Source organism: Sciurus carolinensis, chromosome 6 (assembly GCF_902686445.1).
Source record: "Sciurus carolinensis chromosome 6, mSciCar1.2, whole genome shotgun sequence".
NCBI lineage: Eukaryota > Metazoa > Chordata > Mammalia > Rodentia > Sciuridae > Sciurus > Sciurus carolinensis.
The window spans coordinates 30,924,860-30,944,699 of NC_062218.1; the positions used below are offsets into that span (position 1 = coordinate 30,924,860).

The 19,840-nt window shown below is 35.1% G+C and overlaps 1 protein-coding gene across 3 annotated transcripts in view; it reads right to left on the bottom strand.

Annotated features, from left to right (window-relative positions):
- Positions 1 to 17,327: 17,327 nt before the first annotated feature.
- Lmbrd2 (LMBR1 domain containing 2) overlaps positions 17,328 to 19,840 on the bottom strand; it is a 48,561-nt gene continuing 46,048 nt past the window's right edge. For 2 of the 3 annotated variants that reach the window (XR_007109116.1, XR_007109114.1), the window contains exons 17-18: positions 19,679 to 19,804; positions 17,328 to 18,599 (exon numbers count right to left, since the gene is read on the bottom strand). Coding sequence is in view for 1 of the 3 variants with exons in the window: in XM_047555742.1 (XP_047411698.1) it covers positions 18,539 to 18,599; positions 19,675 to 19,804 (191 nt within the window). In the remaining 2 variants the exon portion in view is untranslated. Of the gene's footprint in view, positions 18,600 to 19,674; positions 19,805 to 19,840 lie in introns of all 3 variants that reach the window. The other variant, XM_047555742.1, reaches the window with a different exon arrangement.

Here is a 19,840-nt window from a genome sequence, read left to right on the forward strand (position 1 = left end):
AGCTGTGTTTTCTGCTCAGGAGGAAAAAAAAAAAAAAAAACTTATAAGGAACAGGGAAGGAGTTGAGAATTCTATACTAGCAACCATTTTAGGGTACTTTTTCTTGAACTTGTGGTATCGCTTCCCAAGGTAGTGCATGCTCTATAAATCTTTGATTTCTTGCCATCCGTTGTTATTTATTTAAGATTTAGGCAAACATTAAGATAAGCAGTGGATCCAACTAAATTAATAATCAGACAAAATACACAGAGAAATAAAACAGCGGTTACCAAGGACAAAGTGCGGAGGAGGAAATTAGGAGGTGCCAGTCAAAGGATGGAAATAGCACATCAGTGAGATGAACGAGTCTATAGATATAATGTGTATGGTGAGGACTACATTATTGATAGTAATATTGTATTATATTCAGAATTTTTGCTAAAGTAGATTTAGCACACACACACACACACACAATGAGTAACTGTGAAATAGCCATGTTAATTTTCTTCACTACAGTGATTTTCTACAACATATCTATATGTATCTCATAACATCATGTTGTATTCCTTAAGTATGCATAATGAAATGTACCTAAACACACACACATATTTAAGCATTCCACTTTTCATCTGTGGAAGGGAAGTGCATCTTTTTTTAAAAAAGTAAAATTCCTTATGAATAATTTATTTATTATAAATAACATTTTATAATATATAATATTTTGGATACATATGGCTAAGTAAAATATTTTTAAATCAATTTCACCTGTTTCTTCATAAATCTTATAATGACTTCCAGAATGTTATCAATTACATTGTGTGACTTGTCTCTGTAGCCTGTTATATTTCTAATGGATACTGGTCCAAAGAATAAGAAGATATGATACCTGATGTCAAAGAAAGTCCTTTGGTTTGAAGTGAGGTCACATCATGCCCCGATATTGAAGAATATGAGATACTTAGTCCATCAGTAGATAATGACTTCCCCTTAGGAGAAACGCTTCATTATTACGAGGTCAGAGGTGGGAAAAGCCAGGCTAAGAGGGCAGGGAAGCAGGGATGCTTCAGAACAAACCCTGGCAGGATGGCGAGTGGAAGGAAAGCTTCACTGCTCTCTACATTTCTTATCTGGGCAGCCCTACCATGGGGGAGTCTGTATGCTGTTTGATTCCTAGCTAGCTGAGTCCTACACTTTAGCAACTCTCTTCCAAAATTTCCCTACACTGTGACCCGTGGGCTGAAGGTCAATATGATAAATTTGGGGTTGGGATGGTGCATTGAGCATTCCTCTTCCTGGAAAGTAGAGAGACGACACGGCAGAAAGTCCATGCCATTTAATCATGCTCTGAAAAACAACCGCATGTGTTGGTTTGCATGTGGCTTTTCCTAGCAGACAGCAAATCAGGATTACCATCCAGATCCTCCCTTTAGAAGTGAGCACCCAATAGACAGTGGCTAGAAAAGACGGTGAAGGGCAGTCAGAAGAGAGAAGGCCATGGCAGTACCCTGTAACACTAGAAAGTGCTTCACAGGTCAGTAAGTTAGGCAGAGCATACTTACTTGGACCTGAGCGTGGCTCCACTTGCAAGTCAGACTTCCTGGGTTACCTGCAGTTTGCCATCACCCCACAGTCACCGGCCTCACTCCCCTCCCCTCTGCAAGAAACCAGAGGGACCTGAATTGTGTTAAAGAATAAGGAAAGATCTAGAAAGACTTGATCTAAGACAGTGACTCAGGCAAAGTGCACGTCTCTCCTAGTCTGCTCTCAGTTTGGAAATGCCCTGGTCTTGTCCCTAGGGGCAGTTTCTGTCCAGAACCTGACAGCTCAGAGGTAGGAGGGGGACACAGGAGGGTTCCTCTGCCCAGCAGCCCCGTGCAACTAACTCTCTTGCTCTTGCTGTGCCTGCCCCTCACACTCACTCAACAACTCCAAGGTCAGGATTTTGGCGCCACCTAGGAGCAGAATTCCTAACAGCAGAAAGCTGAAGAAAAGTAGCCTCAGCCAAGCTCCCTCCTGCTGCGCCTGGCCAAGCCAAATTCTGAACTGTAAGCCCTGCATTGTGGGCAGGCACCTGGCAAGTGACACTGAGCAGCACTGGCCCAGTACACCAATTTAATATTCCCTTTCCCCCTTTTATGAACCTTCCTCTTGACTTTTGAGTGTTCCATTGCCCTTCCTACTGATTCTGATAGTCACACACTGTCTACCCTCACCCTCAGGAAGAGATGGGGTGGTGAGGGTTAAAAGACTTGGCAAGGCTCCCCCACCTAGTATCCTCATGAACACGCACCTGAACCTGTTCTAGTCCAGCAGCACACGACAGGGCAGGATGGGGACTGACTCAACTCACTCATTTATCCATTGATTCAATGTGAATTTACTGAGTTTCTTCTCTGAGCCACACAGGAATGATTCTTCAAACAAGACAATGAAAAATATTGCTCTTTACAGAGTTTAATGTTGGAGAGGAGAGACAAGCACTGATGTATATATAGCATGTGAGGTAGAAATAGGAGAAAAAATAAAGCAGGGAGACTCCTCCCAGAGATGACTTCCTAGTAAAGATCAGAAGGAAGAGGTAAGCTAGTCATGTCTATTAGATATGGAAAAAGACAAACCCCAAAACAGTGAGGCCTAGGAAAAGGGAGCGAAAAGAAAGCCATACGTTGATAGCATTGGTCCTTTCCCAATACAGTCTTTACCAGTAAGAAGGCAGCTCCCAGGGAGGAGATACCCACTAGTCTAAGATGACAATCTCTGAGAAAAGGCCAAAGCATCGATCCTTCCCTAAGCAAATCCTTTCCCAGATACCAACCACAGACCCCAGACCTTCTATCTGGCCAGTAAGATAAATCCCAGATACTGACCGCTCACCCCATACCCCCTCCCATCTCACCCAGTAAAACAGACCCCAGATTCCTGAGTACCCCATCTTCTCAGTGTAACCTACATACTTCCAATCCCCCCCTTTGTCCAGTGACGCATTTTCCACCAGGAAAGTGGATCCAGCGCTGTCATTCCATTCCTGCATGAAACTTCCTGAATCTGTGAAGTATGCATCCAGCGCAATCTTTTTGTGCTAACAATGTGGATGGCTAGTGTTTTTTAAATAACGGAATACCTGCTATGGTCCAGCATTATGTCTGACATTTTCAAGTTTATTAGCTGATAATGATCCTCGCAGCCATCCTGGGGAGTATTATAATACATCTCCTCTTTAAAAAAAACCCAAACAACAAACAAACAAAATACAAATAATGAGGGTGAGATTAAAGTTTACAAAGTTCCTGAACACCATATTAACAGACTTTGTGGATTGGGACTTTCCACATACATAGCCAGGTCATACGTGAAGACTGGTTTCTTTGTTTCCCATCCTTAGGCCTTTTATTTCTCTTTTCTTGTCTTATTTTTACAGAAAGTACAATGTTGAATGTAGTGGCAGTGACAGACATTCATGTTTTCTTCCAGACCTCAAAGGGAAAGATTGTAGCTATGAGAACAATATTTGCAGTTTGGGGCTCTTGTTCACACATATGCATTTCTTTCTATATAGATAGATAAATGCATACATATATACATACATATCCTTTATTAGAAAATATTCATTATAAGGTTTTTAAAAAATGAGTGTTGACACAGTACTCTCCAAAAACATAAAATACTTGGGAATCAACCTAACAAAAGGGGTGAAAGACCTCTACAATGAAAATTAGAGAATGCTAAAAAAAGAAATTGATGAAGACCTTAGAAGATGGAAAAACCTCCCATGCTCCTGAATAGGCAGAATTAATATTTTCAAAATGGCCATACTACCAAAAGCATTATACAGATTTAATGCAATTCCAATTAAAATCCCAACAACATTCTTCATAGAAGTAGAAAAAGCAATCAAGAAATTCATTTGGAAAAATAAGAGACTCAGAAAGGCTAAAACAATCCTTAGCAAGAAAAGTGAAGCAGGAGGCATCACAACACCAGACCTCAAACTATACTACAGAGCTATAGTAATAAAAACAGCATGGTACTGGTACTAAAACAGACATATAGACCAATGGTACAGAATAGAAGACACCAAGACAAACCAATATAAATACAGTTATCTCATACTAGAAAAAGTCACCAAAAACATGCACTGGAGAAAAGATAACCTGTTCAACAAATGGTGCTGGCAAAATTGGAAAGCCACATGTAACAAAATAAAAGTAAACCTTCATCTCTCACCCTGCACAAAACTCAACTCAAAGTGGATCAAAGACTTAAGCACTAGAACAGAGAACCTGCAACTACTAGAAGAAAAAGTAGACCCAAATCTTCACCATGTGGGCCTAGGATCTTACTTCCTTAACAAGACCCCTAAAGCACAAGAAGTTAAATCAAGAATCAATAAATGGGATGGGTTCAAACTAAAAAGCTTCTTCTCAGCAAAAGAAACAATCAAGAATGTTAAGAGAGAGCCTACAGATTGGGAGAACATCTTTACCATATGCACCTCAGATAAAGCATTAATCTCTAGGATATATGAAGCACTTAAAAACCTTAACACCAAAACAAATAATTCAATCAATAAATGGGCTAATGAACTGAACATATGAATTGAAGATATGTAATCAATCAACAAATATATGAAAAAATATCCAACATCTCTAGCAATTAGAGAAATGCAAATCAAAACTACTCTAAGATTTTATCTCACTCCAATCAGAAGAGCAATTATTAAGAATTCAAAGCAACAATAAATGTTGGTGAGGACGTAGAGGGAAGGGTATACTCATACATTGCTGGGCAGAATGCAAAATAGTGCAACAATTATGAAAAGCAGTATGGGATTCCTCAACAAACTTGGAATGGAACCACCATTTGACCCAGTTATCCCACTTCTCAGTTTATAACCAAAGGACTCAAAATCAGCCTTCTATAGTGATGCAGCCACATCAATGTTTATAGCAGCTCAACTCACAATAGCTAAACTATGGAACCAACCTAGGTGCCCTTCAATAGGTGAATGGATAAAGAAAATGTGGTGTGTGTGTGTGTGTGTGTGTGTGTGTGTGTGTATGATGGAAAATTACTCAGCCTTAAAGAAGAATGAAATCACGATATTTGCTGGTAAACAGATGGAGTTGGAGAATATCATGCTAAGCGAAATAAGTCAAATCAAAAAAACTTGAATGTTTTCCCTGATATGCGGATGCTAATTCACAATGAGTGGGTGGATAAGAAGTAACAGAGTTACTTTAGAGGGGAGTGAAGGGAGGGGATGGGTAGGAAGAATAGAGTGAAACAGACATGATTCCCTCATGTACATATATGACTGCATAACTGATGTGATCCTACAATAGGTATAATCAAAAAAATGAAATGTTACACTCCATTTATGTATGATCTATCAAAATGTATAAATGCATTCTACTGACGTGTACAACTAAATAGAACAAATAAAAAGAAAATTTAAAAGAATGAGTGTTGAATATGATCAAAATGTTTTCTGTATCTCTCTGAGATGAGCATGTGATTTTTACTTATTTCAAGGATTAATGGGATTTGTAGTTGAAGGATATGGAAAATAGGTCCCAGGACATTTCCCCTATCTATAGTTGTTCCCCCACCAGCCTCCTCTGGGGCAAAATTGAAACTTTTGTCATTTAAAAGCCCAGACCTCAGCCAGAGGTAAGGCAGGAAGGGAAAACCAGGAGAACACAAAAGGAACTGGCTCCTGACTGACACCTGACCCCCTACCCTAATGGGGTAGCTGACCTGACCCCCGTAAAATAGGCCCCAGGAAATTCCCTATCCACACTCCTGTCACACCCTAATAGATCAAATGACCCCAATATAATGACCCCCACGAACCACCCTGCTGTCCCACCCTAAATGAAACCTATAAATCTCAGACCCTTCTTTAGTCCATCGCCATTTTCTGCCCCCAAAATGAGCCACATCAGGTCTCTGAGCAACTGACAGCACCACTGAATAAAGAGCTTGCTGATCCCAGGTCTGCTTCTGCCTCCCACTTCCGTCATTGGTGCCTACAGTAATTTTTCTTTTTAAAAACCTTTTATATTTTGAAATACGTATATATTCAGAAAAGCGTATGTTATGGTTTGGATGCGAGGTGTCCCCCAAAAGCTCACCTGTGAGACCAGGCGGGAAGGTTCAGAGGAGAAATGATGCGGTTGTGAGAGCCTCAACCCAATCAGTGAGTCCATCTCTGGTGGGACTAATTGAAGTGTTAGGGTGTGGCGGGGAGGTGGGCACTGGGGCACGGCTGTGGGGTATGGTTTTGTAGTGGGGAGTGGAGACTCCTTCTCTTTCTCTTGCTCCTTGGTCACCATGCGAGCTGCTTCCTTCTGCCGCACTCTTCCACCATGATGCTCTGCCTCACCTCCAGCCCTGAGGAATGGAGCCGGCCTTCTATGGACTAAGACCTCTGAAACCATGGGTCCTCAAATAAACCCTTCCTCCTCTATAATTGTGCTGGTCAGATCATTTAGTCACAACAGCAAATAAGCTGACTAAAACAGTGTATAAAATATAAATATATTAATATAGATATAAGTGTACAAAATATAAACAAATTATAGTGACCACAAATGGAAAAATGCCTATAAAAAAATAGTCAAGTGAAGAAACAAAACTTTGCTCCTGAGAGACAACCCTGAATCAGAAGCATTCCCCTGATTTTATAGTAAATCACTTACCTTGCTTTTGTTTTAGTTTGCTCAACTGCATACTCATTTCAAAACAATGAAATTAATTTGGGGCTATCTTGTTCTTTTGATGCTTTGTTTGATTTTTTTAAATTATTTCATCTTCCTCTATCTGAGATGCATTCCACTTCCAATTGTTTAATGATGTTCGAAAAGATTATAGCACATATGCTTAACTACTCAAAGTCTTAAGTTATAAAGGAAGGAGTTTGAACATTTTCACCATAAAGAAATGATAAATGTTTGGGCTGGGGACATAGCTCAGTTGATAGAGTGCTTGCCTAGCATGCACCAATCCCTGGATTCAACCCCCAGCATCACAAAAACAAAACAAAACAAAAAAGAAATGATAAATGTTGGAGAAGATATATGTTTAACCTAATTTAAATATTACACAATGTATACATGTGTTGTAACATCACAGGGTACCCCACAAATATGTATAGTTTTAAACTTTTATGTATTTTTAAAATTTTTAAATTTGTTTTCATTAGTTACCCATGACAGTAGAATGCACTTTGATACATCTTATATAATGGAGTATAATTTCTCATTCTTCTGGTTATACATGATGTACAATACCACCAGTCATAGAGCTATATATGTACATGGGGTAATAATGTCTGATTCATCCTATCTTTCCTACCCCCGGACCCCTCCCCTCCCTTCGCTCCCCTCTACCTAATATAAAGTAACTCTACTCTTCCCTAGCCCATCCCCACTCATTGTGAATTAACATCCACATATCAGTGAAAACATTCAGATTTTGGTTTTTTGGGATTGGCTTATTTCGCTTAGCGTGATATTCTCTAGCTCCATCCATTTACCTGCAAATGCCATAATTCATTCTTCTTTAAGGCTGAGTAATATTCCATCATATATATACATTTCTTTTGTTATCCATTCATCTGTTGAAAGGCACCTATGTTGGTTCCATGGTTTAGCTATTGTGAATTGAGCTGTAATAAACATTGATGTGGCTGCATCACTGTAGTATGCTGACTTGAAGTCCTTGGGTATAAACCAAGAAGTGGGATAACTGGGTCAAATGGTGGTTCCATTCCAAGTTTTCTGTGGATCTCCATACTGCTTTCCATAGCAATTGCACCAATTTGCATTCCCCCCAGCAATGAATGAGTGTACTTTCCCCCCACATCCTCCCCAACATTTATGGTTGTTTATATTCTTGATAATTGCCATTCGAACTGGGGTGATATGGTTTTTCTTCAGATTGTATAAATCTTTCTCCTTTTACTTTTATGTATTTTTAAGTTAAAATAAATTTAAATTTGGAAAAGTCTCAGTTAAACAATATCTGTACCTGCCTCCTAATATTACTACCACATATTACACTAATACTGTTCCTTCACTCCCAATTTATATGGTAAGTTTTGTAATTTAATTCTATGTTGATGTTTAAATATTTTTATTATGAAATAAAATGCAAAACTAAGCACACACACAAAAGCATGCACTACTCAGCAATTTATTACAAAGTGAACACTTGTAAAACTATCCCAGATCAAGAAAAGGAACAGCCAGCAATCCAGAAGTCTGTCACAGGCTAATCCTTCCTCCTCCCTGAAGTAAGCAATAGTCTGATAGGTTTATCAGCCTCTTCCTTGATTTTCTTACCGTGTTACCACAACACTTTCATCTTCAAATTGGATAATTTACATTTACCTGCTTTTGAATTTTATGTAAATAGAATCATTTTATTTCTTCACGTCTTATTTCTTTTGATTCACATTATGTTTGTGAGCTTCACCCATTTTGATGCATAACTGTAATTAATTCACTGCCATTTGTTCAGTTATTCATTTATCCATCTATTGGATAAACTCAATCTGCTGATTAAGTTGTTCACGTTTGATGTTGTTATAAGTAGTGCTTTGTGAACATTCTCTTACACGTCTCTTGGTGCACATATATGCACCTCATCCCTCTCACAATGAAATGACTCGGTATACTTATTATAATTTGAATAGATATGACCAAAATATTTTTAAGGTGGTTGTACTGATTCAGGCTGTCAGAGTTCCACTGCTTCATATTCTTGCCAATACATATTATTATTATTCTTTATAATGTTAACCAATCTTGTAGGTGGGCTTAGGCCTTTTGTTGTTTTAATGGGCTTATCAGTAATTCCAATGAAAGCAAACACATATATATTTGGACATTTCCTTTTGTGTAGGGCCTGTTCAATTTTCTTGACATTTTTCTATTTTTTTTATCATCTCGAGTCTGAGTTCTTTATATATTCTAGGATGTAAGACACATTTTGCTTTTCCACTGTGTAATGTTGGTAAGATGTTATGATTCCACCAGATGCAAATGTTCCTGAAAATGTGGTCTAACTGTGATGCACAGGAATAAAATTACTTTTCTGGACAGTAATTTTTTTATATTATCATCTAATGAATTAAAAAACGTTTCCCTATTTCCCACATTTGTGAGTTTTATTCCATAAGGATGAGACATTTTTCCAATAGTTTTCTTGCTTTATTGAAATTATTATAAAATTCTTCTCTTTGCAGCTATGTACAATGAAGCTTTACTGCTATTCTAATCACTGCTTACAAAATTGATTTGGCTTGGGTCTCTTTTGACTTCCACAGGGTAGTCCCCAATCCACACTGAATGTATAGTCTGCTTTGCAGAATAAGAAGTGTTCATTGCCTGGCTCATGAACAGTAGAAAAAAAGAACAAATATATAGTTCATAGCTATGTAGCATTGTCTACATATGAGCAATTCATATGTATACAGACTTCCATTTTCTCCAATTTCTGGCAGGTCAGTCTTTTCTATCCCTGTTCAAGGAGTGTTTCACATTGATTCATTCACTGATTCATCATCATCATCATCAGATGTTACCTGGATGCTGGGCACCATTTTAAATACTCGACATGCATTAGTGAATTGGATGCACTCAAAGTTTACATTCTTTGGAGGGGGACACAGATAAGCAGTAGGCATAGTGAATAAAATATACAGTATGCTAGAAGATAAAAGTACATAGAAATAAAAAATTAGAATGCAGTTAAGAGGCCTGGAAATGCTGATGGCAATTGAGAATGGGGTGCAGCAGATATAATGGATGTTGACGTTCCTATTTTAAATAAGGTAGTTGGGATAGGCCTCATTGAGAAAGTTAGATTTATCCAAGGAATACAAGGTTTGTTAAGATTATTTAAATTGATCAATGTTCTTTATCACAGCACTTCTCAAGTATACCTCCAGACCCTCTTGGGCTAATCCTGTCCATTTGAAAATATGTGCTAATGTTAATCTACAAGTTCTACCTCTGTCTCTCTCTTTCTAATTTATCTGTAGAATTACACAGAGCATTCTACAGTTTCTTGTAGTTGTAGAACATCCTCAGGATGTTCTTTTTTTCCCTGAAACTGGAAACTGGAACCAGAGACTTGAGAAGTCTCGGATCCTTGGTTGTAGTGTGTTCTTTCATCAGAGAGATCCATAGTGCCTGGTTTTCTCTTTTTTATGATTTTAGCAGTCATTAATGTTCAATACCTAGGTTCATTCAATTATATGGCTTACAAAATCTATCATTTTTTTCAATTATTAGTTAAAATACTTTCATAAAGTTATGGTTTCCCTCATCTATTCTTTGGACAAATACTTTGGGAAAATTATTTTGAGACCAACAAATGTTTATACAAATTTAAATACTGATACAAGGCAAAATAATGATAACTTTTGCAAAATTATTTAATGCACTGGTGTTCATGACATTAAACAAAATGTGTTTAATGCATAATTTTTAAATATGTAATTTCATTTATGTGTTTTTAAAGATAATGTCCTACTTAGGATTCTTCATTGGGCCTTGAAAAGCAGAACAAAGAGGCATAGATTCTTGCATAGCATTGTCTACATGTGGGCAGTTGGTATGTATTTATATCTGTACTTCCTGCAACTCCTAAAATTCCTAGTGGTCATTTTCCATTCAAGACCTGAGGCAATGATGTCCACAACCATTATGATTTCATAGATGTAAAGTTGCAAAGAACTAGTTTCATTTGGCAAATATAGGTAGTAAGGCTAAGTACATGATTTCTCAAGTGGCCCACCCTAAGAAACTCTCATTCATTGGGCTCAAGCTATAGATAAAAATTGGTCTCAAAGATTTCCAAGATACACTTTGACCTAGAAAAAAATGTTTCTTATTTTCACAGGGTCACTCAACTATAAAACTTTGACATGATCCATAAGATGAGTTTATCATTATTTTTCATCATTATAAATTAGACACAGGTTCTTGGTAAATTGGAAGTCCTACTCCCCCCCCAAATGTGAGCCAAGATAATTCCACATACTGTAGGTTCTTATTTATCTTCTCACCTGCAGGTGTACTTTTACATGTTTTTCCACATGATTTTCTGTGGATTTTTTGTTTTATTTTGTTGTTGCTTTAATGGCACTGGGGATTGAACCCAGGGATACTTTATCACTGAGCTACATCTCCACATTTTAATTTTTTATTTTGAGACAGGGTCTCAAAAATAAATTTCTGAGGCTGAACTCAATCTTGCAAGTCTCCTGCCTCAGCCTCCAAGACAAAGGGATTACAGGTGTGCACCACTGTTCCTGGCTTGAGTTAATTTTTGTGAAAGGTATAAGACTGGTGTCTAGATCAATTTTTTTGCACATGGATGTTCAGTTGTTTCAGTATTGTTTGTTAAAAAGACTCTTTTCTCCATTGAATTAGGCCTAGTCCTCTGTCATACATTAATTGAATACATTTTTGTGGGTCCATTTTCAGGTCTTTCTATTCAGTTCCTTCTTCTGTCTGTTCTTTCACCAAAACCACAATGTCTTAATTACTGTAGCATCAGTTAGACTTGAAGCCAGAACTGTTAGCCGTCTGATGTTTATTTTTAATAATGAGTTGACTCTTATAGGTTTTTTGCTCTCCAAATAAATTTCAGAATCAATTTGCCAGTGTCCACAAAATAGAATTTTACATTGGATTACACTGAATCTATAGATGGAGATAGAAAGAACTCACATTTAGAAATATGAGTGACCCAATCCATGAATGTGGACTATTTCTTCATATTTAGTTCTCTGATTTCTTTTGTAGCTTTTTCTCATAGATCTTGTACAGATTTTGTTAGATTTACTGAATTGGATGGGGGTAGCAATTTAAACATTATTGTTTTTAATTTCAATTTCCAATCATTCATTTTTTGCATTTAGGAAGCAACCTACTCTGTTTTCCTTGGTTAGGCTGGCTATAGTTTTATCATTTTTATTGGTCTTTTCAAAGAGCCAGCTTTTTGTTTTGTTAACTTTTTCTACTGTTTTCCCGTTTTCAATTCCATTGGCTTCTACTTTACTTTTTATAATCACTTTTAATTACAAACACGGGATAAAGTAATGTGGAACCTAAATTATATGTTTATTTATATACTGAAAATATTTCTAAAATTTGTTATGAATAAATTTGTTAGGAACAAAGGATGCCTGAATCTACTTCAAAGAGCTTAATTTCAGGTGAAATAAAATGCACAAATAATCAGCAAAATTCTTCATGACTGAAAGAAATGTTTATTTCATGCAAAGCTACATAATTTCCTATATTTTAACAATTAATCATATAAACATTTCAAAAATTCATTACATCACAATAAGTTACAATACTACAGAGGAGCTGCAAGTCAATAAATCCATCAAATTCAAACTGAGAAAACATTATGCATAGATAAGGCCAATGATGCTAACTTACTTACAGGTAGCACTTTGCAGTTTTTCCAAATACATTTTTAAAATATACTGAGAATCTACAGAGAAAAATAGTTCAGTCTACCACCCACTGATCAGATAGGAAAACATTTGTCATTACATATCAGGCAAAAATGGCTGATAAAAATTAAATTTGGCATCATGCACCAAAAAGAAACACAGTGAATGAATATTTTGAAAAATAATAATGAGATGCAATCTTTTATTTCATCTAATCAACTGAATTAGAAGATGGAAAATAACAAGCACTTTATTAATGCAACATTGAAATTAGGCTTTTGGTATACTTTGCTTGGATATTGGTATACATAAAAACACACTGAAGAGATTGTAGGAGTATTTCAAATTCACATTAAACTACTGAAGCTTAGAATATTATCCTAAGGACATGGGTCTGGTCAGAACTTATTTGAGAAATAGTTCTAAACATTTTGGAGGCAACACTACAATTACCTACAAAAACATTTATAAAAATTAAATACCATTGAAGTAATAACATCAATATTAGAGCTCTTTTGTATTTTTCAAAGCTATAATTTATAAATATATGTTAGATTATAGTAATTTAAAAAGCAGGTCCACATATATTCTCTACATTCTAAAATGAGAAAAATCCTTCAAGTTGGTTTCAAAATATGGACAAAAACAAATCCATTGGATTGCTTTAAAAAATAAATACACAGTCTCTCCCCTACAACTTGGTATACTAAGTAGGGAAGATGCTAGCCACCATTCTTTGATAAATACAGCTGTAAGTGGGTAGGTTGATAAGATTTATGTCAACAATATCAACTCTGAACAGGGCTGTACAGTTTAATAAATTATGATTTTATATGTCTGCCATAGTAAGCCACTCTTTCTGTTCTTTTGCACCAAGTACAGTAAAATTTTCCTTTTACAAAATGATTTAAGATGAAGATCACCACAAAACAAAAGGCTTTATGGGGAAAAAAAAAAAAAAAGCTAATTTCCCCCAAAGAATGTATTACAAATATCTTTTAGAAAACCTATGAAAAGAGAATATACCAATAGTCTTACTTTATTAAGACATTTTAAAATTAGAACAAGGCATCAGCTGACCTCAATGGACAAATCTTTTGAAAATGGGGGGAAATTTTTTAGTTAAACCAGGCTGAGCATAGAAAGAATGCTTCCTCTGCAGTAGAAAGGACAGGTCAGGATAGCATCTGCCCTGCTGGGGAATGGCTCATGAGGCCTGGCTCTAGCAGCTGCGGAAGTGGGTGACACGGCCTGGTCTTCCCATCCTCTTGAAAGTCTCTGAGTTGGAAGCACCCTACAGAAAGGGGAATTCGAATCCGAGAAGGCCTCTTACATTGTTTCAATTCTCCTAAGGAGATTTTTATGATTTATATTATTTGTGAGTTCCTTTTCATGAAAAAAGTCACAAGGTTCTTAATTTTGGGGTCTTTAAATTTGGAAATCCATTTTTTTATGCTAAACATACTGAAAGCAGTTCATTTTACTAAAGCGCTCTCCTTGGTACCTAACAGACAACACACTGAGCCAGCATACTTCACATTTACAGCCAGATGTTGCTTAGTTGTCCAGCAAAACCTGTTTCACTATTTCAAGTAGTGGAATTTATACTCAGAAGTAGTTCCTTTTTTTTTTTTTTTTTGTCTTTTTGGAACTAAGGGTCGAACCCAGAAGTAGTTCCTTTTGCGTGTACTGCTTATACCAAAAAAAAAAAAAAAAAAAAAAAAAAAAAATTGTATACACAAAACAAATAGAAGAAAAATCTATCAGCACACTGAAGTCATACTAAAAAGATTCTCAGAATGGAATAATAAGGCAGAAAAGAAAGACAAAAATCCAAATAATTTTACTTCTTAACATGTAGGATTTAATATAATATGATCCATTAAACTTTGGAGTTCAACTATACTAACATTTCTCAGGGACAAATTTTGTCTCAGTGCAAAAAAACACTTTCCCACTCAAATCTCAAGTACAAAACTTAACCTCACTAAACAGTGTGAATTGTAATGGAGAGTTTATTTTTCCTTTAATATGGTAATCAAAACATTATCAAGAACATTCCCTAAACTCACTAAAGGTATGAAAAAGAAGTGTGCTATTAAAGAAAAATGCAATATCTTCATTAACATGCTAAAATATACTTTTAAAAAAACACATGTTGACTTTCCTAACCACAGTTAATTTGAGTATACCTTCTGCTTAAATTTTAGAACTGATGATCTAAACAAAAATAGAGACCCAAAGCAAATTGCTTGGTAGCATTTATTTTGAATGTTTAAATTATTGAGTTCTTTGATCTATTTTTCATAAAGCAAAAACCTTTAATGTTTTGATTTAGCTATTACTAACTTTTGTGAAATGAGGGCCTCTTGTGTGATGCAATTACACTAAAGTCCTTATTTTCATTTGGTAAGAGAGCCAATTTTAATAGCCAATTTTAATTTTATCTCTTAAGAATTGGTTTTTTTATAAAATAATCTATTGATAACATGATATTTAAGTATTAAAGAAAAGTTAATGAGCAACTTACAGGGGACTCATGAAAATCACAAGTTATAATTACTTTCTGCAATGGTTACTTTGAATTACCAGCTTGTTGAATAACCTTACCCAATAACTATCTAGAAAATAATACTAATTTAGAAAATTCTAAACCAGGTACTTACTAACATGTAAGAAAGACATCAAAAAGTAATTGCCAGGGGCTGGGGTTCTGGCTCAGCAGAGCAGTGCTCACTTAGCACTTGTGAGGCACTGGGTTAGATCCTCAGCACCACATATAAATAAATAAAATAAAGGTATGTATCTACCTATCAAAAAAAAAAAAAAAGTAATTGCCAGAGGACTGCGGATGTGCCTCAATGGTAAAGCATTGCCTGGTGTGCATGGAGCACTGGGTTTAATCCCAGTGCACTAAAATAAAAGTAATTACCAGAAATACTTTTTTCAAGAAGTGAATTTTGTATGTAGATGAATTTAGTAGCAGTATTTTTGCAGTAGATGCTATTACATGTTAATAAGCTTCTTGAAATAGAAAAAAATTTGCAAATACTATGGGTTTTCTACTCAAAGTGGCTTAAAAAATATTAACCTAGACCTCCAGAAATGAACTCAGTCTTCAGGGGTTAAATCGTTGTCTTCTGAACTCAAATTTTTCCAGCAAAAGTAACTTATGCATATGATTGTATGTAAAATCCTATTAAGATAAATTCTGCCTTAAAATTTGAGTACTCTGGATCACTGAAACAACCATAAATTATTTTGAAAATAACTTAAAAGTTATAATTGGATATATACTATCCGCAAAGTATAGGTGTATATATGCTTCAATTATTAGAATGAAAAAAATTTAATACTACAGGAAAGATATAACGTTCCTTTATATATTCCTATCAATTTACATTAGGACACTACAAAAGGTAGTATAAAAGTAATTGAATAATTTCTTCTCTTTTTTGTTTCTACTTGTACAACAACATCTGAATATCATGAACAAACCTGATGAGAAACAACATTATGCTTAGGAAAAATATTCCAAAGTGGATCAATACTAAATAATAAAACACAATTTTCATGGGATTTCAGATGAATTAGTCCAAAAAGAGTTTTTTGCTCTGTGGACTTGTGGTCTTCTCTGTAATAACAGGAAATCAGACCTCTTTCTGGAAGATCATTTCCACCATGCAACACCTTCAAGCACCACTAGAAAAAAAGCAGAGCTAACAACTTGGTTTGTCTTTCTAAATTCCAGTACATAAACATCAACTCAATTTCCTCACAATAGTTTTGTGAGGTAGATCTGTAGATACATAGCAGGTGTCATCTTCATTCTGCAAATGAAGAAACTGAGGCACTGAAAGGTTACATGATCTGCCTAAAGTAAATTTTGAAATTACAAGTAATGTTAAATTATCACTGTTTCTGGCCTACTACTCTCAGACTACACATCACAATAAAAGGTATAGGTGTCCTCAAATGAGCAGCCTATATGACCTTCAATCAAGAGTAATTATCCATTGATAATTATTTTAAAGGGGGTCAAATTTCCAAGATTATAAAAACACAAAGATAAAAAAATCAGATAATTACAATGATGCACTATTCCTTTCAGTACCTGCATAGAACTGTTTTTAAAACAATACATGATAACACTCATTAAAGAGAGAAGTCAAAATTTTAAATTTATGATTCAGGATAAGATTAGCTTCAAGAAATAGCACATTATTAGGATGACCACATAATTTATCTTCAAATGGACATACCTGAGAGTAAAAGTAATAATTACAAGGATAATAGATGTTAAACTGAGACTTGACCTGGTCATCCAATGTAGCATGGAATTTGTAAGAGTTACAAATATTTCAGTGCCACAAAAATTTCTCTGCCAAGCATGTTGCACTCAGTCAGGTTCACTTTGCAATAAACAATGATGCGTTAGAATATAATACCTATACTACAGAGATACAGCCACATCAATGTTCATAGCTGCTCAGTTCACAATAACCAGATTGTGGAACCAACCTAGATGTCCTTCAATTGATGAATGGATAAAGAAACTGTGGTATATATATACAATGGAATATTACTCAGCCATAAAGAATGATAAAATTATGGCATTTGCAGGCAAATGGATGAAATTGGAGAATATCATGCTAAGTGAGATAAGCCATCTCAAAAAACAAAGGACAAATGATATCGCTAGTAAGTGGATGATGACACATAATGGGGGGTGGGAGGGGTTAGTGTTAGGGTTAGAGTTAGGGTTAGGGAGGGGGGCAAGAATGGAGGAAGGAAGGACTGTATAGAGGGAAAGAGGGGTGGGACGGGTGGGGGGAAGGGAAAAAATAACAGAATGAATCAAACAGCATTACCCTATGTAAATTTATGATTACACAATGGTATGCCTTTACACCATGTACAACAGAGAAACAACATGTATCCCATTTGTTTACAATTAAAAAAAAAGAATATAATACCTAACTCTGGCTTAAACAAAAGGATTAAAACAGCAATTTAAAATAATAAATGTGTTTAACCACCAAGTTATTATTTTTTTCTATTTCCATTCTAATTCAGTTTTCTATTTTCTATAGACCACAATTTAAGTGCTAGCAATAACAGTAAATGGATTCATTTTTAAATTCATTTCTTAAGGGATTCACCTTTGAATAACCAGATTATTCTTTTCAAAAAGTGTAAACAGGCACCTTTAAATATTAGAGAATTTTGTGGAACTCTTTGGCTATTAAAAAAATAAAACTATTCACCATTAATGCTTAGGATTTCTCCTTCAATGGAATAACCATCACTGAAATCAATATGCTAAATGTTAAAGGTAAAAATTTCTCTCTGAAATGAAATTCTTTTACAAAGGAATACCAAAAGCATAAAAAATTCCATTTACTACAAGAACTGAAAGAATACTATATAACCTGATTAGAGAACACATGCTAAAGACACTAATACTATCAGTTGAATTATAATTTTAGTTATACATGCAAAAACTCCCACTAATTTACACACAGCCTTGAAAAGAGCTTTTTACATTCAGTTATGTCTGATAAGCAAGTCTTATCTTAAGACATAGGTTTTGAGAATATGGTTATTATTTGAGGTCTCCATTCATTTATATTTCTTTGGGAAATACAGGTTGAACATACTTTTTATAAAAAGCAAAATACAAATCACAATAATAAAAGTGTATAATATTATTTAGTATGACTTATGGCTTTCTTGGGCCTTTAAAATAACTCTCCTGAAAAAAAGTAAACTGGAACAAACTGACAACATGTTCTCAATATACACTAATCTCTATCATGAATTAAATCCTTCTACTATAACCATACTTCTAAGGCAGACTCTTAGGGAATGGTGTAATAAATCCTAACAGAAGATGATACTCTAATTCAGTGAACAATAAACTAGTATTGATTACAATAAGATGTAATTAATTCTCAGTGCCTTTTTTGTTGTTCTGACATTTCACTGAGAGTACAGAGGAAATTCTGGGGCACAGAGATGTTCATAAAGACTGAACTTAGGTTTTGACCTTCATTAGTCATTGCATTTTTCCAGAATTTAGACATCATCAAATATTATGCTGGAAGACATTGAGAGATATCGTCCACCAGGTTGATACCTGAAAGATGAACACAAAGAAATGAGTGGAAGCATCAAAAATAATAAAACAGAGAAAATAATCAGAATGCATTAAAAGGAAGTGACTAAATAATTGGTAAGCACTATAAAATCTATTCAGTAACTGAAAGCAGGAACTTACCTTCCAAGGATATTATCCAAAAGGACTTAATTATAAATCAACCAGCAACTGTCTTAGAGCTGTATAATACATACATGTAGATACATGTATGATAGAGTGAAGGATATAAAAAAAATGGGGGAGGGACGTAAGACACATCCAGGAAATTAATCAATTTAATAACCACTCTCGATTTTTGAATATAAATAGAATATTCTAGGTTTTTGCTATTTATAAGCAATAATATAGTAAATTCTTTATGCATGTGGCATTTTGCTTTTATTATTTTTCTCATAGAATACTTGCTATAGAACAGCTTCTGCAGTAAAAGTACTAGAGTTTGAATGCTGATGACATTTATAAGCTGTGTGATACTAGGCAAGTTACTACTATGCCTCTCTGGATTGAAATATCATTGGATTTGAAACCAAATATAAAATGTTGTTAAAGTGCTTAGAATTGTGTCTGACATCAGCACATAATCTTGCAGATGTGGCTAAATATAATATACTTAATATATAAAATTGTCAGAAACGGACATATAATGTTGCTATAATTCTTTGCTACATATTTCAAATTTTCTTACTTGTCCATAGTACCACTTGTATACTCGTATTATATGAAGACACCAATTTCCATTATCACTATTGAATACTCTATGTTTAATACATAACAGCATTACAAGTTATAAAAATGTTTCAAAGGTTACCAATATGTTTTTTATTACTAGTAAATATATATTTCATGTGTATGTGTGTGTATGTGTGTGTGTGTGTGTGTGTGTGTGTGTTGCTTGGTATCAAAAACAGGACCTCACGCATATTAGGCAAATGACCTATTCCAGCCCAATTTATGTACTTTTTATGTTTATTTATTACTTGTTTTCAACCTTGTCAAGTTAGTATGTTCCTAAAATTTCAGAGGAATGCTAGAGCCAAAAGGACTCAGTCAAAACTTACCTTCTGATTCAGATTCAAGAGGATCATCAGTGAATGTTTCTGCATTAAAATCCAAAGGTTCTGCATCTTGGAGAAGTTCTATTCGGTCCCTTTCAGTTTTATTATTAGCTCTGGTATATTTGGAAGCTGCTCAAAAGAAGAAAAAAAATGTCTACTTTCCTA